The 24,935-nt window shown below is 42.7% G+C and overlaps 3 protein-coding genes across 3 annotated transcripts in view; 2 read left to right on the top strand and 1 right to left on the bottom strand.

Moving 5' to 3' along the window:
* Window positions 1-2,819, top strand: part of TMEFF1 (transmembrane protein with EGF like and two follistatin like domains 1) — a 128,895-nt gene extending 126,076 nt beyond the window's left edge. Inside the window, exon 10 of the mRNA XM_075416651.1 lies at window positions 1,346-2,819. Within this exon, the coding sequence (XP_075272766.1) occupies window positions 1,346-1,430 (85 nt within the window). The 3' untranslated portion in view covers window positions 1,431-2,819. The remainder of the gene's footprint in view (window positions 1-1,345) is intronic.
* A 184-nt stretch (window positions 2,820-3,003) lies between these two features.
* Window positions 3,004-19,024, top strand: CAVIN4 (caveolae associated protein 4). The gene is made up of 2 exons (XM_009941294.2): window positions 3,004-3,511; window positions 16,945-19,024. The coding sequence occupies exons 1-2, from the start codon at window positions 3,101-3,103 to the stop codon at window positions 17,611-17,613; spliced, it is 1,080 nt and encodes a 359-aa protein (XP_009939596.2). The 5' UTR covers window positions 3,004-3,100; the 3' UTR covers window positions 17,614-19,024.
* Window positions 19,025-21,091: 2,067 nt separating this feature from the next.
* LOC104335546 (dynein axonemal heavy chain 5) overlaps window positions 21,092-24,935 on the bottom strand; it is a 176,738-nt gene continuing 172,894 nt past the window's right edge. The window contains exons 76-77 of the mRNA XM_075416652.1: window positions 23,110-23,331; window positions 21,092-21,789 (exon numbers count right to left, since the gene is read on the bottom strand). Of these exons, the coding sequence (XP_075272767.1) occupies window positions 21,571-21,789; window positions 23,110-23,331 (441 nt within the window). The 3' untranslated portion in view covers window positions 21,092-21,570. The remainder of the gene's footprint in view (window positions 21,790-23,109; window positions 23,332-24,935) is intronic.

The raw sequence follows: 24,935 nt of genomic DNA, 5'->3' as shown, positions 1-24,935 counted from the left end.
GACCAAATATCCAGCAGAGCAGGTCAGCCTTGAAACACATCCAGAAGGTCAGCTGCTGTGTTAGACCTTCACTGGAGTTATCGAAGTATTGCTGATACCTTATAGAAGCTATGATCCCCCGCTCCTGCCCAGTGAAACTGGAGAGGTTGACAAATGCTGTTCCCTGCAGTGCCACTGTAAATGGTGTTACACAGAGAGAAAAGTATCCCTCGCGCCATATATGCTTTCTGAAAATGAATGTGCATCTAGTCCCATTATTAGGCACTCTCCACGGGAACCTATTTTATGAAATGTGAAGATGAACAAGTACAGAGTTCAAGTTTCTGGGTTGTCTCAGACTCTCGCCCTGTATGAAAACTGAGGTGAAAGCCATGGATTCTTCATCCATGCCACACTTTGCCTTTTCCTCTTCCACTTGTCCTTCACTTTTTCAGCTCCGGTTACATTGGGCCATAAAACTTTCTGCTACTGCGTTAGTGCATGGCTTCCCAAACTCAGTGATGTGGAGTGACACCCCTATGGACGAACAATATAGGTCTCCTTCCCTATCTCTCTTGTAAGGTTCGGTGTAGTAGGTATAAGCACACATATCTAACACCTTCTGCACGTGTAGAAGAGTTATTTGGCTCATGCAATTGATGTCATCCCTTTTTCACTCAACACATCGCTGGCCAAAGCAGTGGCGTAGAAGGCTGTGGTTCAGCAGCCTCCTCTTCCAGCCTCCCTAGGACTGTTCCCCAGCTCACCGCCTCTCGGGGACGGTCTGTCCTGCTGCGTCCTGGCAGGACTGCTCCATCGTGCGTCACCGGCTGTCTGACAGGCTGAGTAAGTCCCGTCCCATTCAGAACTGGTGGCTTTTGTGAATCCTTTCTTAGCTGTGTGTCCATCCCTGAGAAAGGGATCGCCTGAGCCACCCCACAGAGAGTCCTGGGTGGGCTCTGTTACAGGGGCTGCAGCAAGCAGCAGGGCACCTGGAGGTCCAGCACTTCAAAAGGCTGATTGATTCAGCCTTGCCACCCCCTGGATTTTAAGTGTGAAATATGTATAAGGTAAAGCCGTGGTACGTGTTTTGCTGGATCAAGGCTGAAGGACGTAGCACCCTGCTGGTTTTGGTCTCAAGTTCAAGCAGAACTCACTTCGGAGTGATCTGGGCTCCCACAGACATCCCCAGGAGACAGCCCGGTTCCAAACAGCAGGAGCGTCCCCCCATCAGCACAGCTTATAGACTCCTCCCCACTGTTTAAGTACAGAAAATAAGGTCAATGTGTTATTGCTAGGTGTACTTTTATGCAGCATATATAAAACCAGCCCTCCTTTATCTTTCTTTCTCTCTTTTTTTTAACAGAAAATGCCCCAAAAACAATAGAGGACGTCGGCAGAAGCAAAACCTAGGCCATTTTACTTCAGATACATCATCCAGGATGGTTTAACTTAGTGATTTTTATACCTACATTGACCATGTGATGTACATTTTTATTATATCTTTTTTTAAAGAATGGAAATATTTATTTCAGAGGCCTTATTTTTGAACATTTTTAGTGTAACAATGTTGGTCTGTATTCTGAAAGCATCAGCTCTAACAGCTATGGACTGTTTTAGTATCTTTACTTTTATGTTTTTGAATACAGTAGATCATTTTCTGTATCTGTATCACATGGTTATATAATAGACTCGTGCTTTATCCATGGAATGTAGTATTTTTGGGAACACAGATTTATTCCACCAATGGTTGTAGATTAAAAAAAAAAAAACAGCAAACTGACAAAAAAGTCCCCATTACCTAGCAAACAAGGCATGAACTAAAGGTAAAAATGTTTACAGCTTACTTTTCTTATGAGAAACTAGAAAACACTGTGTTTAAATACCGTAGATATTTAAATGTTTTTGGAAGTTAGTAACTGATTTTTTAGACACTGCCTATCGCATGAACTGTGAAGCTGTGTGCCGTGTGTAGTTGTAACGTATTTATAAAACGTGTGGGCTGGGTCTAAGCACTGCCATCTTCATAAAGAACTCCAACAATTTATTTTTAAAGAGGAAAATTATAAATTTCATAATTTGGGAAGCTACCTGGTAGAGCAGATGGCACAGGTCCAAAAAAGTAGGTCTTCGTAGATTTAGGTATTGTAAAAATTGGTGTTGAATAATTGAACACACATAATTGGAATAAAGCCTACTTTATCACTGTTAAAGCTGTTTTAATACTTCTTAAACTTTTTTAAAGAAAATACGTGTTTTATCACCTACAATATGGATTGTATAGTGTTTGTGATTAAAATAAAAAAAATAATAAAAGTGAATGAATTACTAGTGCTCTTGTATAGAGTATTTTCAAGAGCTAAAGAAGTCCATCCAAATTAGTCTGCTGGTCATAGTTATATTAATAGACCGTTAGTTGTCGTTTGAAAGATCCCGAGATAAAGTGTGAATAGGATGTGTTCAGCTGTTTTAACATGTAGTTTAGGCTTTCAGAATTTTGCATGTAGGATTTAATAATTTGTTCAATAAAAAAAAAAAAATGCTTTCAACATTTTGAACTGGAAAAGCATGTCACAATACAATGTTTTCACTATATTGCCTCTGGTTGAGTGTGGTTATTTGTTACCCCTGTGGTAATTGCAGCAAGCTGAAGACCTGGAGTTGTTTTGCTGGAAAAAAAAACCGTGTTGAATTTCCTGACTGCTTTTTGAATTCCTCTTTTCCTCCTTGGAGGAAAGGACTCCAGTAACACAAAAACAAAAAGTAGATCATTAGAAATATGCAAGTTTGCTTTCCTGCTTAAGGAGTAAGTTGCTTAACTTTCCTGGATTAACACTAATAGCTTTGTCAGTGTAGAAGCGTGACCCTTTAAACGTATGTTCCTTTCCAGACATTGCTTCCTAATTTTAGGGGTTTCATGTTGCTGAAAGTATCCGAACAATCACGTGTGGGTATTTTGTAGTCAGAAGCATTTGACCGAGCTCCAGGAGCGGCGTTTCACGCCCTACTTTGAGCATCGCCGAAGCCAGCTGTCGCCCTGGCTCCCTGCAGCAGCGCCAGAATCGCTCTGGCACGATCGCCGAAGCTTCGCCTCCCGCTGGCCCGGCCGAAGGCAGGCAAAATGGATCGCTGCGAAATCACCTCGGAGGCTGAAAGAGCCCGCCAGAATCGCCTCTCCAGCGTCACCGAGGAGGAAGAAGAACAAGATGCAGCTTACACGATTGTGACGGTGCTGGACAAAGTGGCCAACATTGTGGACAGCGTGCAGGCGAGCCAGAAGAGGATAGAGGAGAGGCACAGGGAGATGGAAAACGCCATCAAGACCATACAGATTGACATTTTAAAGCTCGCCCAGGCTCACGGCAATACAGGCTACACGGTGAACAAGTTACTGGAGAAAACCCGCAAAGTCAGCTCCACTGTGAAGGAGGTGCGGGCACGCGTGGAGAGGCAGAGCGCCAGCGTGCGGAAGGTGGAAGACAAACAGGAGGAGATGCTGAGGAAAAACAAATTCCGGGTCGTCATCTATCAGGTAACCACGAGCCTAATTTCTTGTAGCGCTGTCGTTACGCCACCTCCTTGGTAGCCGCTGGTAGGCATCGGTTAGTGAACCAAAAGACGCAGTCTATTCAACATGAGAGCTATTTTATGCTTTCCTTGACAGAGTTGTGCTCCTCCGTGCCTTTCAGCACGAACCTACTGACGGCAGCACACCCAGTCTATTATTAGTGCTGCTAGGTTTCTGAGCCAGTCGTGTAAGATTAACTGCAGATCAGCAAGGACTATTTGTTGCCTCTCCGAAAGGTAACATGAGGCAGGCCCTGTAAATCTTGTCATACAAACCGTGCCTGACATTCATCCCTGTTACTTTTTTCACCGTATTAGGTTGAAGTCCAAATAGCAAAAGTGTTTTCAGGCTTCCTGGAACACAGACTTTCTTCTAGCACTAATTTCAAAACATGCGGTCGATTTAACTTGCAGCATTACTCAGGCTTTTGTGCTGCTGACAAATTTGGGCTTTTCTCATTGTCTCAGCCTATAGCAGTATATGCACAGACTACAGCTCAGACCCACAAACCCTTCACGACTGCAAGTAGTACCTTGCATGCTCTACTTTAGAACTGGTTTAACCCAGCGCTGTTCTTCCAGTCATAGTGGGCAAGCAAATCATACATTTCCATTCATTGAGCTCATTGTAGGATGTTCATTGTTCTTATAAATGATTGTGTTTGAACAGAAGTTTCATGAAATGGCAGAGTCTCACCTAGATTCACAGGAGCAGACAGTGCCGGCAGTTCATGGGGTCTGTCACTTGCTAGCGAGCGCTGTGCCACCCATTTGTCAAATGGCCTGATCCTGCCATTTGCTGAAACCTCCCAGTTCCCCAAGTCAATAGGAAGTAAAAGTGTTTCATCTTTTGCCAGAAGTGTAGTCTGTCCTTCATACCAGCGAGTCCCCAGAACTTCTTTCAAATGAGTCGTATTCATGGCTGGGCGTTCTTGAAAATACCAGCCCTCACGGGTAGCGCAGTGCACCCCAGCACCCAGCCTTACACCCTGGTCTGGCACCTGTTTGTACGTAAATAACGTTACTTGCAGTGAATGGAGCCGTGAGTTTTGCTGAGTATATTCACCACGGTACACAGCTGGCAAATCCTTGTGCATAATCTAGCTCTCTTAACTACCTTATTTTCTACTACTGGGAAGAAATAGCCAGGAAAAAAAACAAAAAGCTGAAGGTAGGAAGTGTTACCTCTTTAAAGTTATGTTAGTACCAGATGCAGCCAAAGCGTACCTCCCACATTTGCCGACTGAATGACTTGCTATGAATGTTCAGGCGAAAGCATGGCACAGTTTGGCCTATTATTACAATTATTGCAAGCTGCACCGTCCTGATGGAATAGAACACGGGCACTTTTGTTTATTCCTTGCAAATAATTTCCCAGCTAAAGGTAATAAGTATCTCTGACTCCCCTAGTTAATGGCATAATGCCGTTTCGTGGATGGGCCTTTACTATAATGTTTGCAGCAGAATCAATGCTTTGAAAATCTTTGTTCTTAAAACAGTATTCATCACATAACGTAAATTTTTCCCGTAGCAAGACGTGAGTTGTCGTTTATTTAAAAATGCAGGAAAATATTGTGGAAATGAATTTACACACAGCTGTAAAGAACAGCTGTTGCTATTTTCAGGTATTTCATACAAAAGGTGGCTCTCATGATGCACACTTTCTCTAAGAATCGCCTTCAGTAGGAGTTTCTGAACTCTCCGCTGGTTTTGCCAGACACGACCCGCACCCTGTTCCTCAGGTTTCATTCTTAAGGCAGTACCGGCTGCACTTGTGAAAGTCTCTTTCACATAAGCGCAGTGATTTTTCACGCTGTTGATTTACACCAGTGTAGGCACACTGCTGGAGTGCCAAGTTCTGAATGGCCGAAGCTTGGCTACGATGAGTGGGAGTCTGTTAATAGCTACAGAATCAGCATACTCGCTTCACTAGATTTTACAAATGGGTATAACCAAGTTGTTTACTTGGTGGCTGTGAGTGACAGCTCATCTGTAGTGAGATGTTTTTCTGATGAACCACTTGGGACATTGTGATGGAGCCAATGACCTGTGTGTAGCTGACATTGGATGTCTACGTGGGTGAGCGCACGTGGGCCTTAGCTTTAACTATTGCCAGAACGTTGGCATATGAGGAAAAGGGAGACACCAATTAAATCCTAAAGATTTTCTTTCAAGAGGATAGCTTTGATCTTGTCATTAATAGAAGGAGTAGGCAGGTTGAAAAGGACCATTGGCTGGAGGGGATTGTCCCATGAGACTTCAGCTGTGATGAAAAGAGTTGGCAATATCCTCGCATTGAAAAGAGACAAAGAGATCATCCATGAGCACAATGATCAGGGAAATCGAGAGCATTCATTTTTAAAAGGCCATGTGGTGGAGGAAAAGATCTGGTAGCAGGCAGCTTTCCTCCTCATGATGACTGCATGATCAAAAATGCCAGGTTACTTCAGAGTTTCTGGTGAGGTGTTTGACCCTGGCGTGCGATGTGCCTCAGGGTATAGTAGGGAATGCAAAGTACACTGCAGGTTGTGCAGGTCACTGTTCCCTTCTGCTCAGGTTAGTCGGAATAAGCAGCTGTGAGAGCAATCATTTCTCTGCAGTCAAAGAGAATCTAAAAATTTAACTCGTTCTGGCTAAATTATTCAGAAATGAAAGGGGGTTTGCGGGTTTTTTTTGGATCCTGAAAGAACTTGTTTCGTTTACTTTTCTGCATGTTCTGCAAGTCCCTCTTTGAACGTGGGCATACAGGCACCAGAAAGTCCATGTTACAGTTATGGTGCTCTTTTCTACTACTTTATATAAGCACCATGAAGGAGTAACAACTTCCTGTGAAGGGATGGACACACTTTTTCACTCACTGCTATCTGACTTTTTTAAAATTTGTGGACAGTCACAGCATTAGATGTGTTAGACACCAGGTAAGGTTATGGCTTGACTGGCCTACACAGACATGTTACAACCAATTTGTTTGCCTGGCGATTGCTCCACCGCACACACGGGGAGAGGCTAGCGGGAACAGCCTTGCGTATGCCACTCATATTGTGCATAAATAAATTAAAGTATAGGTGGCTTTTCCTGGCCATTGTCCTTCTGCAGCATGATGGCTTGGACAGTAAAAATGGTGAGACTGAGATGGGGACAATGACCTGAAAATCTGAAGTGGAAGCACTTCCATCTGAAGTGACAGTAAAAGTCAGGGTGTCACGAGCTGAAGAGATGGGGCTGCAAGCACGGACTCTGAAAGACCTGGTGGACGAACTCGCCGTCCATCAGCACGCAGTTTTAATTACAGCTATTCTGAGAAAAGCCTGCGAGAGTAACCATGACATGAAAGACAGCAAATACAATACTTCTATTTGAAAAAAAAGACAAAGGAAACGATCTGAACTGTTGCCATTCATCTGATATCAGTCGGGCACAAGAATGGCAGGATCAGAAGGGGCTCTGCAGAACAGAATCATTAGTACCATAGTGTTAAATAGCTCACCAAGAGCAGATTGTGCTGGGTAACTCATATTTGATCATTTTTCTGTTTCACAGAAACATGAGCAGTCTTATCCTTTCTCATATTTGTGTACCTGATATCTCACCTCGTAACAGACAACCTGGAAAAACAACAGATGACAGTGGATTGTGTTGAAATGGGAAGTGAGGCTCGTGGTGGGTTTCTAAAAGGGTTTGCTTCTAAGACTTTGTCAACTATTTAATATTTTTATTAAAGATCTTGGCACAGAAAAATACGTGGATAGTAATAAAATATGCTCAGAATGAGAAGCTGTCGGTCCAGAGAAAGAAATACAGACAAGAAATCATGTTTAAAGCCGGAGTAATGGTAATCAAAGTTTACACAGTGTCAGCTCCTGTACTTAGCAGAAGCCCTTGTTGTTCGTTTGTCTGCTGAGGCCCTGTGGTTTGGGAAGCACAGAAGATGGTGTGTTAATTGCTCACAGGAAGACTCAGAGCCCACTCGATGGTGTGGCTCTTAAAAAAAAGTGATCCATGGGCATGAAATGCTTCAGGCAAGGTATTTCCAGAAGTGATCCAGAGGCTGCCAGTACCCTCGTCCAAAACGCTTCAGAGCCCACCTGGGCTACCACATACAGCTCTGATCAGCCCTGGTGACCTAAGTTGTCTCCAGACTAAACAGGTTTGCAAAAGAGCTGCCGGGGCGATCAGAGCGATGGGAAGCCCTGGTAAATGAGGAGCCCAGGAGGTCCTCTCTTGGCTTATTCCAGCAAGAAAAGAGGCTAAGAGAGGGTGTGGCTGTCATCTATGTATACATTGGGGCACAGATGCGAAGTCTAGCAAAGATCATCAGCAAAAAGATGAAATGGGTGTAAACTGTCCATGCGTCACCTCAGGCCAGAAAGCAGGAATGGGTTCTTAGTCCTGGAGACATGAGGGCCTAGACAAAGCTTTCTGCTAGAACCCATGGGCAGAGAAGAAAACCTAAGTGCTATTAAGGTGGAGTCTGAAAACTTCATGGAAAAAAAGATGGCGTAGGTTGACTGCCTGTGACGGCAGAGCACTGGCCTCAGCCACAGAGGCCTCAGCAGCCCAAAAACACAGGGCCGTTGTTGGACTCTTGTGGCAAAACCTTATAAATGTTTTTACAGCTGGGACAGGTAATTGCCTTCGCTGAGATTACAGAGAATAAAAGAAACCGAGTGGTTGTGTCAGAGCTTGTAGCAGGAGTCCTTTGTCTGACGTGTCAAGCCCGGTCCTTCAGTGCAAAGCGCTGAGCTGGCCTCGTGCTGTGCAGCCAGCTGCTGGCAGAGGGGCAGAGCCAGCCCCGAAGTACTGGAGGCAGCCAAGAACATCATAAATTACCCGTGATTTTAGAAAAAAAATCAACCACTTTCAACCAGCTAAAGAAAAATATATTTCTAGGGACGTGTTCACAAGGAAAGAGGAGAAAGTGAAATAAAAACAATTTTATAAAAGCAGATGTTGGGCCATTTCTGTGTTCCTAAAATGAAACAGGTTGCGTATTTCACAGGGCTGTGTTCACAGCAGATTATAAACTTGACGCCACACCAGCAGATTATAAATTTGATGCTAAACCATTTGATCTGGTGTAGCTGGAGTCCCCAGACCTGCTCCTTTGTCCCAGACCTGCTCCTTTGTGGTGATGCTCAAAAAGGTCAGGCAGTCATCTTCTCAGGGCTGCCACAGATTTTTCTCCACCTGCTGACACCAAGTGGTGGAAACAAGTGATCTTCATTCACATTTGCACTGGATGCAGCTGCTCAGGGCTTTGCTTGTGGTCGGCCTGCAAGCTAGCAGAAGGGCATAGCTATGCCGTGATCCTCCAGTGTCGTGCCTCTCCCTCACAGTCATAGAGGCTGCCTGGAGTGGCTTATCCACGGGAGCTGTGGCTGGCTGCTGTGGGCTCACACTTGTCTTCAGTGACATGCTTCATTCCTGAGGCCCAGATTCAGGAAAGGACTTGACTCTGGGGACATGCAGTTGGGCTTTATATTCTCAGCACTACTGAAGATAGCTGAACCTTGCAATTATTCCCTTAGCACAGGAATAAGTTGATCAAAACAGTGCAGCCACAGACGTGAGGAATATATGAAGTCGTTAACAGCAAGTTCAGAATTTGGGATGGGATTCATCTTGCCATGCATTAGACATCAGTGATGCAGACTTTTGTACATTTGACCTGTAGACATCTTTCAAGTGAGCAGAGAGAAATGTATGAAGCCTGATTCACCTGACCTGTTGTAGACATCTACTTCTGAATATAGTTTCTACTTCATAAGTACCTGTTCTCTTCATTGGGTTGAAAGGGCGTCCAGAAGCGAGTTCATATGGAAACGTGTTTGCTTGGGCAGACAAGTTCAGCAGCTCCCCATGAATGTCTGGGATTCTGTTGTACTTGAGAGCACCTCCCTGCTCTAGCTAGCTTGCAAGAGCAGTCACCTTGTGAGGAATGAATTAATCAAAATATTACCAAACACATTTTTTGTCTTGCCATATCTTTTGATCACTCTTTCTCCTTTACTGCCAAAGGGTTGGCATCTACAGATAAATTAGAAGTGGGAAATTTCACCCATTTGCTTGCAAACCTGCGGACTGACCTGCAGAGCTATTCCCCTGGCTAGCTCCAAAAGCAAAGCAAGTGTGAAGCTGTAACTTTCCCCTGGAGCTGCAGTAGTCCTTTCTTTGCAGCATGTGGTGGCCTGGAGCCAAGGGCTTCTCCGAGTGATGTGGAACAACTGGGTAACGCTTGCTCGTTGCCTGTAGCTTGCTGCAGACAGATAATGAGAGAGTGAGCTGGGTTTCTTTATAGTCATTGTATACTCCTGGTTAAATTAATGAATTTCTGTCAGAATTTAAAGAAAAGGGATGTGTATTAGGCTTCACAAAAGAGAATTGTGGGGGGCTGGCTGTTCTGGCCAAGCTGCTCTTTCATCATGTAAAAATAACTCTGAAAAAAAAGGAACAACACTTGGTCATAAAGTCTTACATGCTGAAGTGTTTATCCACTGTGCTTGATAAAATCCCTTAGGTGTCCTTTCAGAATAATCCTATCTCTCTCTCATCTGAGCAGCTTTTTGGCCTGATGGCAGAGGTTCTGAAATGGCACATTTGCAGAAAAAATGAAGGGATCGCTTGAGATTTATAAAGCTTCGCTCTTAACTGTTAGAATATGAGCAAAGGGACTGAATGATTTGTAATTGGTTATTCATCAGCGGTTTTGTATTGATTTAGAGAGCAATTTCAAGGAGATGTTATAGTGATTTACCTTGGCTGCCAGTTTGAATAACAAACAATTCATTTAACATGCAAATTTCCAGGATTTTTTTAAACTTTGTGGCAATGCAGTTTCCTGCCCATGCGCTGCCCGTCGTTTGCATCACCAGTTGTCTTAGACACTGCAGCAGCGCCAGACCAGGCGCTGGGTGCCCTTCGACCGTTTTGCTGCTTCGTGCTCTGCTTCAGAATTGTCAGGTGATCACTGGTCCCATCTGTGCCCGTGTTAATCATCACCTGCACCTTCCCTGTCACACGTCCCAAGGCTGAAAGACCGTTTGCCGTGACCTTTTCCCTGTGCGACACAATGACTCCAAGTTGTGGAGATCCATCTGGCTCCCCTCTCTGCTTTTCCTGTGAGCAGTTTATTTAGGAGCATTTTGAGTCTGCATTTTATATATATATATATACACACAAAATATATATGCACTTACATATATATAGAATTTTTTATTATTTATTTGGTCATTCTAGTTTTCTCTGCTATTGTTCTCTGTATTTTAAAAACTTTTGTTCTGCTAAAGTTTTAATTGAAATTAGATAATAGTTCAGAGCTGGTAACAGTTGCTTTTATTAAAGTTTGTTAGAGTTATACTTTGAAGCTATTTGAAAAGAGAATGCAAAACTGTTATAGTGTTTGTAGCATATATTGACACATGAGACCATGTATTATATTTTTTCTGCCTTGCCAACTCTAGAAGCCCAGTCTGGGCCTTGATCTACAAACCCAGAATATGTGTGCAAAAAAACGTGAAGGGACAAAGGGAGTAAAGCTCTTGAACTGGCCACACCCATTAAAAGCCCTTATATCCCATTATTTTTTATTTTTAAATGACATTATAATAAAATTATTACCAAAATAATCATTGTTATTGCTCTTAAAGCCTAAGTATTGTTGTACAGTGACATTATGTCACTGCTTCATCTAGCAAATCCAGTGGACTCTAATTAGCAACACATCTTTTCTTAATAAAAATAATACTATTGCTGCTACTAATTATTGATCCCATCTGTGCTTGCAAAGATAAGGAGTGGAGATTCAGCTAACAAGTTTGTGAGGGAATTTTTTTAATAACCTTTTTCCTTCGCTCCACTGAAGGCTTGACATTGCTCTTCCAGCAGCCCCCTCAACTTTTGTGCTCCTGAGCTCGGCAACAAGGGAGACAGGTGCTGTTGGAGCTGACATGATCTCTGCCAGGACACAACTGCAGCGAAATACCCGAGACGGCACTGAACAACTTGCTCTGCCATTTCCCTTCTTTCCCTGCCCAGAGATGAGACGCGCCTGACTGTGCAGGCAGGGTTACCACGCAGGCGTATTTTGAGACAGTCTCCTTTCCCCCGCGGTTTTCAATTATCTGAGCATCACCACCTCGAGAGTTTCATAATGTTGATTAGGGGCATTGCCACATTTAAGGCTATTTACCTATTGTTTTTTAAGGTTTCTGTGAGGTGATAAGAGTCCACACCTTGCGTTTCGTGCAGTTGAAGGAGCAGGTGCATTAGCCTTCCTTCATAAAAGTCTTGATGTATCCTATGGGAGAAAAATGCTGCTGCTGTGATCCCTTCCTCGAGATCAGGAGACGCCGGCAGTGCCTGCAAACAGGTCAGTGCCCCCCCACACCGGTGCAGAGCAGCCAGCATTCCAGCAGCTGATGAAAAGTTTGCGGAGCGAAAAGCCTGTGTGAAGGACACAGACTATGTCCCTTCAAAAATTTTCTAATTATGAATTAAATTGAAATGGGAGCTGAGGGAGAAAATGACAGTGACAGAGTCAGATTGTCTTGGGAACCCTGTGTTAGAAACATCTGGGTTTCAATATTCACTGTCCCCAGAGCCACCCATTCAAAGACCATGCTGGCCTTCCTCACCAAAGCTGAGGTTTACTCGTGGGTTTACTTTGTATTCAGCCAGGCCATTAAAGCTCAGACTTCTTTGACTAGGCATATTTTAGAAGTTAAATACACAAAAAACTAGGAAAAGCCAAAGTTCAGGTGTAAAATGCTTTCTTAGCAAACTTTGTGTGCCAGGGGCATCACCAGCCACTCCCAAATTGTACCAGTGTTCTGTTACAACGTTATACCTTTAAATTTTGCTTGTTAAAGCTGTTCATTTAGCAGTGGCTCTAACTAACCTTACAGCTTTGTGGCCTCTATTTCTCTCCCTGCCTGGCGGAACTGCAAAGGTCTCCAAGCCTCTCCTTACCATTGCGACCAATGCCTTCAGTCCTTCCTCCGCTACCACAGAACCTGAGGCCTTTCTCCTTCCAGACCTCATTTCCTTCCACGCACGGGCATTTTTCCAAAATATTTCCAGTTTCAACAACACACCATCTAATCTGACTCCCTTGTCTCCTCTCCCCTCCTATGCCCATTCATAACACACTCCCCGCCTCTCCTCAGCACCCCCGTCACCTGCCAAAAATGGTGGGTCCAGATCCACAAGCAAGGTACCTGAGCCACTGGTGTGTTTGCTCAGGACAGACGTCAGCTGGGAGGACAGACAGAATCACTTGCAGCACAGCGGGCTCCTCAGCAGAGAGCTCATTTCTCTGTGTCTGAGCTCAGCTCCGTTCTCAAATTGGTGGAAAATGCCCACATGTTTACGTGTCAGTGGAGAGGCTGTGTAGGGGTGAGAAGGTGGGAGCTGCATAATGTCAGCATATACGCTACACTTTTTGTACAAAAACAAGACAATCTCCAAACCAACCACTTACATGATTGATTTCCCAGCTTTTTTATTGGAGGAGAAGGAAAAAAAATTGTTTTGTTTTGAAAGGTTCAGGCCTATTTTTAGTGTGTTGTGTGGTGGCCTGACTTTTCATGACGTCCAACAAGCATACCAGGAGAAGTGTGAGCACCCTCTGCAGGATGCACCCTCTCCAGGCCCTCCATCTAGGAGACGTGATGAGAGGGAAGGGGAACGATCAGCTCCCACGGCTTTGTTCCTTGCTTTCTGGTTCTGGCATGTGCATGTCTTTGGTTTTTGCCAGAAGGCAGGGCAAGCAGAGTACACGTCCTGTGTATTAACCAAAGGAAGGGCTATATGACTGCACTCTTCTTCCCTCAAGAAATCAGGTTAAAAATACCTGACCGTTTGGTATCATCTTTTGTTGTGAAATAATCTCCTGCCTTCATTTTATTGGAGCACTTGCAAATTTAGATTGAAGACCTTCCTTTACCTCCCATGAGGTGGTGGCGGCAGATATAAAGTCCTTCCTAGCAAAATGCTTAAGTAGAATTTTAACTAAAAGCTTGTAAGTAGCATAGAATCATAGAATAGTTTAGGTTGGAAGGGACCTGTAGAGATCATCTAGCCCAACCTCCCTGCAGTGAGCAGGGACATCTTCCACTAGACCAGGTTGCTCAGAGCCCCGTCCAACCTGGCCTTGAATGTTTCCAGGGATGGGGCCTCCCCTACTTCTCTGGGCAACCTGTGCCAGGGTTTCACCACCCTCATTGTCAAAAAATTTCTGCCTTATATCTAGTTTAAATCTACCCTCTTTCAGTTTAATGCCATTACCCCTTGTCCTATTGCAGCAGGCCTGGCTAAACAGTTTGTCCACATCTTTCTTATGTGGAAAGATATCCCTTTAAGTACTGAAAGGCCGCAATCATGTCTCCCTGCAGCCTTCTCTTCTCCAGGCTGAACAGCCCCAACTCTCTCAGTCTTTCATTATAGGAGAGGTGGTCCAGTCCTCTGATCATTTTTGTGGCCCTCCTCTGGACCCGCTCCAGCAGGTCCATGTCTTTCCTGTGCTGAGGGCTCCAGAGCTGGATGCATTGCTCAACTACTTCTCACACTCCTCCGACTGGGCTGCCCAGCCCTGCCATTTCCAGTCCCTCCTGCTTTCAAGCCAAGAAGAAAGCTGTCACCCGGTTTGGGGCTTTGTGCTATGCAACTGAAATCAGTAGGTGATTTTTCTTTCTTTTAGTGAGTCTAAAAAGGAGCTGGTAGGTACATGCTTTGAACCCATCAATTTACCACCTAGTGCTAAAACTTCTTGCTCCTGCTTTAGGAAGGATGAACTTCTACCCCACTGATACCTAGTGATAAGAAGAAACGGGGACAGACAGGAAAGAGGAAGGGAGCAGATGAGAAAGCTCTCCTACTGAGTCTAATCAGTGCATTTTTATTATGAAATCCCCCTAACATTTTAGCCAGTTTCGCTAATACTTTCCACTTTGGTAACATCTTCCATCTAGAAATCCTGAGAGGACACAGAAACTCACACTGCTTTTTAGCCTTGCTACATTTGGTTCTGCAAGCTGTGTGCAGAAACGAAGGAAAAAGAGAAAATCAGAGATTTGGCAAAGATCATTTTCAGAGTCTGTAGCAGAACGAAAAATGTTCCTCAGGACCTGCAGCTCTAGTTTCTGTGTCTTGTCTACAAGGCCTTCATCGCACACGTTATTGTTTGTAAGTCTTAATTAGAACACATGTGTATGAAAGTTAAAGCGCTCTCTTCTTTAAATAATAGACTATAAAGCTAAATACAATATAAATCTGGCAAACAATTGGCAAAAAGCACAGAAAAATTTGTTCTTCTTCCAAAGGAAGACAGCCTAAATATTGCAGAGGGAATAATCTCTCTGCTTTCTCTGTTTTTAAAACATAATCTTCATATGAACAGCATACCCTATTCACCATATTGTGTTCATTTCTGTGTGTGCTGGAATTTCAGAATAGTCATTCTGGAAACATTTTTGTTACCATTTCAGCTGAAGGAGTGGGCTATAATTTAAAAACTTTGAGAAATTATTATCCAGCTGTGTTTTAGTTCATTTTCAGAAAAGAAGGGATTATGTTTATATATAGAAGTCTTTATATAATTAATGTTAATTTGCACATGGTAATGAAGATGATTATTAGCGAAGCATTGTAGTTTTGTTCCTGCTGATTTTGACAGATGAGTTGAGTAACATTCTGCTGTAATCAGTGCAACATAACTTGTTCGTATTTCTCTAAGCATTAACAACTATTTTACTAGAGGGTTTTTAATGAAGCCAAGGCATGACGACAGACTCTTAAGTGAGCTTTATCTGAAAAATAGCTTAATGTATTTTATTTTACGTATTGCTAGTACTCTGTCATTTAACATTAAAGATGACTTGCTACTAATGAGTCACTGTGAAAAATGGCAGACATCTTTTTGGCCGGACATCAGTTCACAGCAAAATATTCAGTAAGATTGACCCATTCCTCATGGGTTCCCAACTTACAATAACTCTCCTATTTTCTGCATTGAGGTAATAGTACCAAGGATAGAGCCCAGACACTGTCATGCCTCAGAAATCAGCTGCGGTAGTTAGTACTAATGCGAAACAGCTTACTGAGGTTTCATATGGCTGTTGTACCTGTCTGCACCCTAAAGCGCTTCCCTTAGGAGAAGAGCACGCACACATGCACATAAATAGTTAGTAAAGAAGAAGGGGCTGGCACTGTCCATCTCATACACCTCCTACGAGGTATGGGTTTCCTGCTCTGCATGCAATAGTACTTCTAGACAGAAGCGACCCACTGACAGTGAGCCACAATTTTGTAACGTCCATGCAGACAGCAGTCTTCAGATCAGGCGATCAACTCTTTTAGGAGATTATCACCGTTCAGATAAATCTTACTACTAAATACTTCCATTTCTATAAGCTTTGTTCCTTTTTTTTTGCACATCCTTAACCACTAAGAGATTCTTGGTAAATTATTTGTTTACTGTGGACAGCTTTTGAAAATATTGTATGTCTTTGAGTTTTGAGCCTCCAGCAGTGTTTCTTTGGAGGGGCTACATACATTCCTAGGGCTAAGATATCTAGGATAGTCACCACTTACAAGTATGCAGCTAATGTGTGTCATATGTGTAATATTAATATCTAATACCACATGCTCATACAGGTCACCAAACTCACCACAGGAGATAGAGGTGCTGGCTCTGGGTCATTCATACTTTTCCTAATGGAACAAGTCAAGTTCATCTCAGCAATGATGCAGGTGCTGGGTGAATGGTATGGAATTGGGTTTAGCAAATAATAACATCTCATTTCCTAAGTGACTTTGTTCCCTTGTGGAGCCAGCACACGTAAGTTAGTAAGCTGGGGTTCATCCCCTTCTGGGCAGTGACAGAAATGTTTGTTAAGTTCCAACTAGTCAAAAATGTGCAAATGTCTTGGTGACAGTAAAGGGCTGTACCTACTGGTGTCAGTGAGGCGCTCATTTGGAAGAGTGTACAGCTGGCACAAGCCCAGGAGCCTATTTTTCTATAGGATGTCTACTTTTACTGGATCTAGGTCAAATCTCTGAGGAGCAGATCAGCTTCAAAAAACCCCCATGAAGTAGACAAATCTGCTCTGAAAACCATTCGGAACCAGCAAACATGGGACGATGGCATTCATTAGTTTCAGGAGAACCACACTGACAAGAAATCTTGTATCGGGTACGATGTCTTTACAGAACTTGGCAAAGGTTTCTTCTGCCATTTGTATTCTGTATAGATCACATATGATGGTACAAGCCTGCCTTACTTGGTCAGAATATTATATTTCAATTAATATTAATTAACTACAAGCCAGCAAACAAAATGCTTGAAACACCATCCTTTTAAAACATGCTTGCTGGAGGATGACTCTGTGCTTTCATTCACAGGAGGAAACCGAGTGTCCTTCATCTCTCTCTGTTATCAAAGAGAGGACAGCAGGTGAAACTCTAGAGGATGATTTCTTCCCACCTGACGATCTGTCTTCTGATGAAGAATATTATATCGAAGAAAGCAAAGCAACCCAGTTCAAGAAATCAGGCATGAGGCGCATAGATGATATCAAAAAGGCATTTTCAAAGGAAAATATCCAAAAGACGAGACAAAATTTTGGCAAGAAGGTCAACAGGCTTCGAACTAGAATAGTGACCCCTGAGAGGAGAGAGAGGATCAGGCAGTCGGGAGAGAGATTGAAACAATCTGGCATAAGAATCAAGAAAACCATTTCACAAGCCGCTCCAACGAAGGAGACGTTCAAGATCCATAAAAAAAACAAAGAACGAACAGGAGCTGAAGGTCAGGAGGGGATCCAGGAAGCCGGTGTGCACATCACCTCCGAGCTCGCGGCAGCAGAGCCCTTCACTGAAGAAATCTCTTACACAGAAGTGATCACTAAAGTCAAGAAAGACAAGAATAGTGCAACAAAAGGTGCTTCCCCGTCAACCGAGAAAGGAGTGACAATCCCAGAAGTCGTTCTCAAGCAGGAAGGAAAGGAAGGCGGAGGAGGTGATGACGTCCCTTTGCTAGACTTAAAGCAATCAGCATACGGAATTAATTAGCAAACACACCATACTATCCTTACTGAACAAGAGATAACACAGTATGTATTCACTCAGCTTCAGAAAGACGTGTGCATTTGTGCTACACCACGTGTTGGTGGTGTTCTCTCATTTACGCGGGTGTCTGTAGTGGTGTCTGCCTGACAGAAGCCCAGCCATGCAAACCGAGCGCAGGGGCTCCCCCTCCATCTTGCAGCGAGCCGACAGCCGTCATTAACCCAAATGGAACTCGCATGTCAAAGGGAGGTGCAAATCTGCTGTATTTTCAAGATTGATTTAGCAGTCACTTAACAGCCTCATTGCTCTCTTTAGTTTTATGCACAAGAGTATAAAAATTATTTCCATTATCTTACTCCGCTAATCAGAAAACAATAACAAAGCTATTACTTCATGTTAGTAAAAGGGAGAACTACAAAAAATGTTCATTCAGCTATATAAATCTTTTCGTTTAAGGGCCCTCACTGGAAAAGCAGAAGGAGAAAATTCCTGCTTTATCCAGGGTGTGACAAAATGTGGCAGGATAGGTTTTTGAGTCAATTGTGTTTCTTCTCAGTGAAGCTCCTAAATGACTAAAGATTATTTCCACAGTTCTGGAAGAGGAAGGTTTGATGTATGTAAGCAATGCATTTTCTGCACTTATAGAGGAAGAGTAAAAAAGCCAAAGACACATTAAAAATGGAATAGCAGGAGGAAAAGAGAATGAGGTATTGTATTCATGTTTTGGAAAGATGTGACTGTGAGAAAGGCAAGGTTATGAAGCAGTGAAAGAGGAATAAGGTTAATGCACGGGATCTGGGTAAACAGAGAAAATTTAGAATATTGTAACTGAAGTTTCCTTGAGAACTTTTAGAAAATTGTTACTCTATCCAGAGGATCATAGGGCTCACGAAGATAACTGACCAGACAGGGGAACTGTTTTGTTTTCCATTTTCTGTGCTTTTTCTGAGCTTCACTGCAATTAAATCTATTCTACAAAGCCGCTGAAGTACAGGGCCAATCTATAACCCAATTCTTTGTTTCCTATCATCATCGTTATCGACCAGCCACAGCCTCAGGGATTATGAGACAGACACCCTTTGGAGTATGGAATTCTGTGCGTTTGCAATACTCAGGAGCCAGTGCCCTGACATCAGATATGTTTGTAAACACGGCCACTATGCTGACATTGGGTGCAGAACTGTATTGCTCTCTTCATTTTTAAACAGAGTTGCCTTCAAAGCCCTTATCTAAAGCAATGTTAGTCATTACTGTGTGAAACTTGTACAATATTGCCAAAAGCTGTATTATTGTATTTAATATCTCTCAGATTCATTTTAACAGCAGAGCATAACTCTGTTATCTATATACATTGTTTGAGGACTCCCAGCTAAATGTTAATCTATAATTTAAATATAATTAGTTTGATTTCAAATGTTCTGCCTGCCAATTCTTTCATTTAGTCTGATGTACATCACATTTGAAGTGAAACGGCTTTAGCAGTAGTAACTAGGGAACACTGGTTGGGGACGGTCAATGTTATACTATGTCAATGACATTTCAAATCACATTAATGTTGTCAGATTGGAAACAGCAACTCCACTGCATGGAAGGGCAGGATAGGGCAAGAGATAGAGACAGGGGGAGGAAGGCATTTCTTTCAAAAGAAAATTGTACATCTCCACTGTACCGTAATTACATGCAAAAAGAAAAACAGGGATTGCTTATAGGATAGATTGGACGGTTTGTCTGGTTGTTCCTTCACTAGTTATAGGAAGTGTTTCCTGGAACCAGGCAACTGTGTGTTCTTCTTCCAGTTCTGTGCAAAACTGCAGCTATCTTCAGTGAAATACTGTACGACTTGTGTGGTTCTTCCATAATACAGCCTGCATTCTGCACTGCAAGATTTGACGCTTTCCTAAACTGACAAGCAGAGTTTAGCTATTGAAATGAAAATGCCAAAGTTCAAAGAAGCTATTTCTTTGCATTTTTATACAGCAGAACACTAAGTGCTAGAACATAATTGCCTATAGATTTTCTTTATATAGCATTAAATTTTCCCATTTTACTTGACAAAGAAAGGAAGTGATGCAGTTTGCATGGAGCTTATCATTTAGTACCGCATATAACCTCTATCAAGTAAGTATTTTTTAATGTTTACTTCTAACTTCAATTGTTCAGAGGATGATTTGTTTTCATAGCAAGTAGTGAGTTCTTCAGGTGTGTAAAGTATTTCAATGTACACTCTTCATTTTAAGGTATTATCAGTGATACTGACTTGAATTTTACATGTACCTAGAGATCAAAGTTAATTTACTCCACATCCTCTCCTACAGGTAGGAGATGGGAAGAGCACTATGGTTTACAACCTCAATTTCTGTACAAAAGCACAGCCTTTTGCTGCTTGGAGTCCCCCTTGTCTTTTTCATAATTTCCAAGAGCAATGATCTTGAAGCCCAACACTTCACCCTTCTAAGACACAAAATTCTCAATGAAATTGGTTGAGGTACAGTTGCACTGCAGGGAGGCTTGGTGTATATTTTTTGAACAGGTCGTTTCACTTGGTAAGATAATCTCTACAGCACCGCACGTGAAACAAGTACTGCTCCCGTCTCAGTGGGAGAAAGGGACCCTGTCCCTGTCTGCTCTGTTTTCCAAAAAGAACTCTGGCACTTTCTGCTTAGTTGTGGGTGGGAGTGTGAATATCAAACTTCCTCATGGAAAGCGCCCTGCAATTGCTAACTGCAGAGTAAAACTGGTTACGGGAAAGGATGAACTACTTTCTCAGATGCCAGATGAAAAGAAACTGAAGTGTTTATACAAAAATTGAAAGTGTTTACAAGGAGAAAAAAGCTGATTAGCAATGCATTCACTGCAAGTCCGTCTTTTGTAACATCCAACAGCAATTTCTTTTGCTTCGACTTTGTGCTAGTGAAAGAAGCCAATAGCTGTCCACCTATTAAAAGAGAAGTAGCAATCACTCTTCAATTACAGGGTAGACAGCAATGGTGGTAACACACAAAAATGACTTCAACCATTTCAGGTGAATCTAGTCCTAGAAATGGCCTGTGTGGCTTCTACTATTTTTTTTTTTTACCTAAACTGATGTAAAATACAGAATAGAAAGCACTTAAGAGTTTTGAGTTTGCAGGATTCAGGCAATAACGCCGATGAAGCTAACACTAATAGAGCCAAACTGGTATTCAGATGTATTTACACTGAGAAGAGTTTCAAAACTTTTTTCTTGCTAATAACAGGGGTGTGCACATCTTCCTTATAATGGCATATAGGTTTAGAAATTAGTTAAGATGTGCAAAGGCCACTACTTGTGCAAAGATAAACTCACCTGTTTGCACAACTCCTATGATCATTTACAGAAACAAGTGACTATTCAAGGAAATGGTAGCAGCCATTTGCAAAATCACCCAGTAAGTTTACAAATGCAAAATCAAAGGAACTGTGCATTGGAATATATGCAGACAAACACAAAGTTTTACCATAAGTTTAATTCACTTGTTATTACATCTTTAATAATGCTATGGATGGTAAGTTTTTATCTACAGAGTTGAATTTAAAAAGAATTGTATCATATTATAAAGAACTATTGTATTAGGATTAAAAGATAACATCTACAAAAGAATGACCATAAATGTTAGAGCAGTTGTCACTATCAGAAGCCTTTTCTTCCTAGTGTTTCCATTATGAGTAAGCTAGTCAATAATATTCTCATTTACTTTAGAGCGGTTGCCAAATTTTACTCCTGTAACTGTTTTCCATCTGATATTCCCAGGTTAAATACATTTAGTATTTTTGCTGTGAACAGAGTAATCTATGTGTAATTAACACAATCTCTATACGTCACTTGTTAATTCCACACCCCCATGAAAAGGTAGCCACCACTTTGTCAGTAACAACAGAAGTCCTACTGGGTGCAGATTAATCTTCCTAGGTGGTTCTTTCTTAATAGCTATCTGTTGGTCCTTATTTTGAATTGCATAGCAATGCAACCCCCCGTAAAGTCCAATGATCAGGATTCTGCACTGTTTTGAGATACAAAGAGAAAATGTACGTCAGATCTGTTCTCCGTGGCTTTTTGTAGACAGGGCAGGAGTACACACTTCCTTGTTGCTTCTTTGGGTCTTGTAGTGCTGTTGGGCTAACAGCATACACATGGACCACCGGAAGACTTGTGAACAGCACCTGAGCATGTTCAAAGAGACATGGGGGTCAGCATTAGAAAAGCAGGATAAGGGTGTCTGAACTCCAAACACTAGAACTACATTCAGTGATGGCTTTCAGCGAAAGCACCAGCACCTCAGCAGAGGTACACGCAAGAACACAAGTCCTCTGCTCACCACTATACTGAGCTTAACTTTAAGCCAGTGGCAGCTCAAGGAGCCTGGAAGGAAAAGAAAGCAGCAGCAACCTGGAAAACTGCATGCTGTGGAAGTAGATGGAAAAATGACAGAGTGGTTATCAGAGGGAGAAAAACCATTGTCTTTTTTCCCATCCTTTTCCCCTTTGGCTAGTGTTCCCAATTCTTTCCCGACCTCCTGTTCCCTGAATGGCAGGACTGCAGCTACAAAAGCGAAGCTGCATTTAGCAAGCCTCCTCGTTAGCTCTGCACTGCTGGCAGTGGAGTTCCAGAGATCCAAGGTGCCTCTTGGGTGTTTATCCAGACTAGATCCCCTCGGGTCTTCCAGCAATATAAAGTATTCATTGGTAGGGGAGGAAAAAGACCCAAACCCAAGAGCAACACAGAGGCTTGCTGAACACTCCAGAGCACTCGAGTAAACTCCATGCTTGAAGGTGTCTTTTGACAAACCAAGAAACAGCTGTCATCAGAAGCTACAGCTGGCAAGGTGTGGTTTGGAAAAGTTTGCTCTCAGACAGACACAGAAGCATTTTACCTATGTAGAGAAATTACCTCAACTCCAATTCCAGGACAGTTATCACTGGCTTGGAAAAAGTCAATGGCTGCTTTCCCTGGGACCACAGCATCTAACCACTACTCCATGGCTAGGTTTTAAAGCTGCTTAGTCACATCAGTAAAATGGAACTGCATGCATGGATAACTGAGCATAAGCCCAGAACTAATACTCTTCCTCTTATTCAAAAACAAATGCCAGAGATTTCTAGTCATCCAAACACTGACCTCCGCATCAGCTGTCATCAAATCCAGGCCTGGGTTTTGGAAACTATGATGGGGTCCCACTTGCTCATTCAAAAGAAGGTTGACTAGGGTTTGCACTACTTTATTCAAACATATCTGTCCTTCTAGGGCCCCTGAAGCCAAGAAGCTCAGCATCTGGTCTGCTCTAGCGCACCCTAAAATAATTTTCTGACAGAAGCCTTTTTGTTCAGTTCTGGTGGGTTCACCCCCTGTCCTCTTCCCAGCCCTGCTAGTGTTTTACTCTCTTAAAACCTATTGTGAAACTACTGCTGCAGGCACTCAATATACTTTGTGGTGTTCTCTGAACACACCATATTATGGCACAGTCATGCTCACTTGATCCTTACCTTTGGTGGCGACTCGATCAGCCTACTGTTTCGGCGGTCCCAACCTGCCCCTTCGAGGAAAAGGCCATATATGTAAACCCCACCAATGTCAGCAGGAGGAGGGCCAGCAACATCTTCTTTCATCATCTTGGTCACTTCATTGTGTAAAACAACACTGTCCAGTGCCCACCCTTTTGCTAAATTCATGCGAGTTGTCTCTTGCCTCATAGCAGTTAGGAATCCCTAAGGAGATCGAATATGACGTAGAGTGTTTTAAAAGAACTGGAATTTACCCATTTCCAACTTTTTTCCCTGTATAAATGACATCAGCACTATAAAACCTCATCCCACAGAATCTCACTTACATATAAAATGAAATTCAGTAATGTAAATCCAGTGCTTTCCTACAGTTGTCCAGTACCATGCATTCTCACATACTTGGTGGGCGTGCGTCAGTGCTAAGAAGCCACCAAGCTGGCTTATTTAACATGTCGGAAGCTGCATGTGTAACTCACCTCACCTCACATGCCTACTTCGCAATCAGCCAGACGGAGAGAGGTTTACAAGTCTGCCAGGTTAATGTCTTTTGTGAGGTTCTAAATACAGGTAATTGCTAAGCCACAAACAACCCTGGTATTTCATGTGCTGTATTACTCACCTTTTCTTATATCAACACTGTAAAAACACTTTTCAGTCAACAAATCATGAAGCATTTTATAGAACACAAAGGAAGTACAAACTGGAATTGTGCAATTAAATAGATATCTCTGTCACTTTGCTCGGCGCAAAGCCTTAATATACTACAGTAACATATTATTGTAAACACCAGCAAGACAAACTCACAGCACTTCAGCAGCACAGAATGAAGCTCACTCTCTGTCCTGAAGAGCTACAATCTCACAGTTACAAGCTCTCACAAGCCAAGTCAGGCTGAAGATGCTGGTTAGCTTCTCTGATATAACTGTCCACGTGCACGCACACAGCAGTACATGAGAAGCACCTTAGACCTAAGAGACAGCAGGGTAGACTGCTTTGCCCTTCCAGTGGACATGCTGTGGACCTACACCTTATTTCACCCTATGGAAACCAATTTGGACAGCCATGAGATGAATGAATACAAACCAAAAAAATGAAGATGCAAGACTTACTGAGGACAACTAGGAAGGGAAAAGTTTCAGAACACATTTCAGAGCAGAGAAAGAAGGTATCTGGAGACAGAGTTGGGGGAATAGAGCCACATCTGGAACACAGAGGTAGGTATTAGAAAGCCAACAGCACAGCTAGGAAGAAATCAGGAAAATGAGGGAATTGAACAGGCTTTTTACTTTTCTTCAATATTCACAGTGCCAGGACGCTCTGTTGAGCTACTGTTAGGGCCAAATGAACAGAGAGAAATCAGACACGGCAACATCAGCACGTTGGTCTACTGAATGCCGGGGCCAATCTCGGGCTGACGGGACTGGAGTGCTTGTTGTGTCACATGCTAAGCCCTTTGTAGCTGCTCAATACCTTTCAAGTTACGAGAACATGAGATGACATTCATGAACTCAGATGTTTCAGTTAACTGACATTGGTTGCTTCTCATTAATATCACTCCAGAGGCATCAGGACAAGTATTTTAAAGAGGTTTTGTGATAGCACAGATAATTGTAATTGCGCTTGAAGTAGTGAAGAACTCTAGCATGTAGCTAAGGGAGACAGGATTAAAGGCCAAGTTCTTCTATCAGAAATACCTTTAAATGAAAGCAGAATCTTTGTAGTTAATTTGTGGAATTCTAATATGTAGAAACATGCTAGTAGCAATAGTTTAAAATACATGAAGCATTCACTGTCAGAAGGCCCCAGAG

Source organism: Opisthocomus hoazin, chromosome 3 (assembly GCF_030867145.1).
Source record: "Opisthocomus hoazin isolate bOpiHoa1 chromosome 3, bOpiHoa1.hap1, whole genome shotgun sequence".
In the NCBI taxonomy this organism is placed as follows: Eukaryota; Metazoa; Chordata; class Aves; order Opisthocomiformes; family Opisthocomidae; genus Opisthocomus; species Opisthocomus hoazin.
The sequence above is the reverse complement of the archived record's forward strand: the minus strand, read 5'-3'. Positions and strand labels throughout refer to the sequence as shown.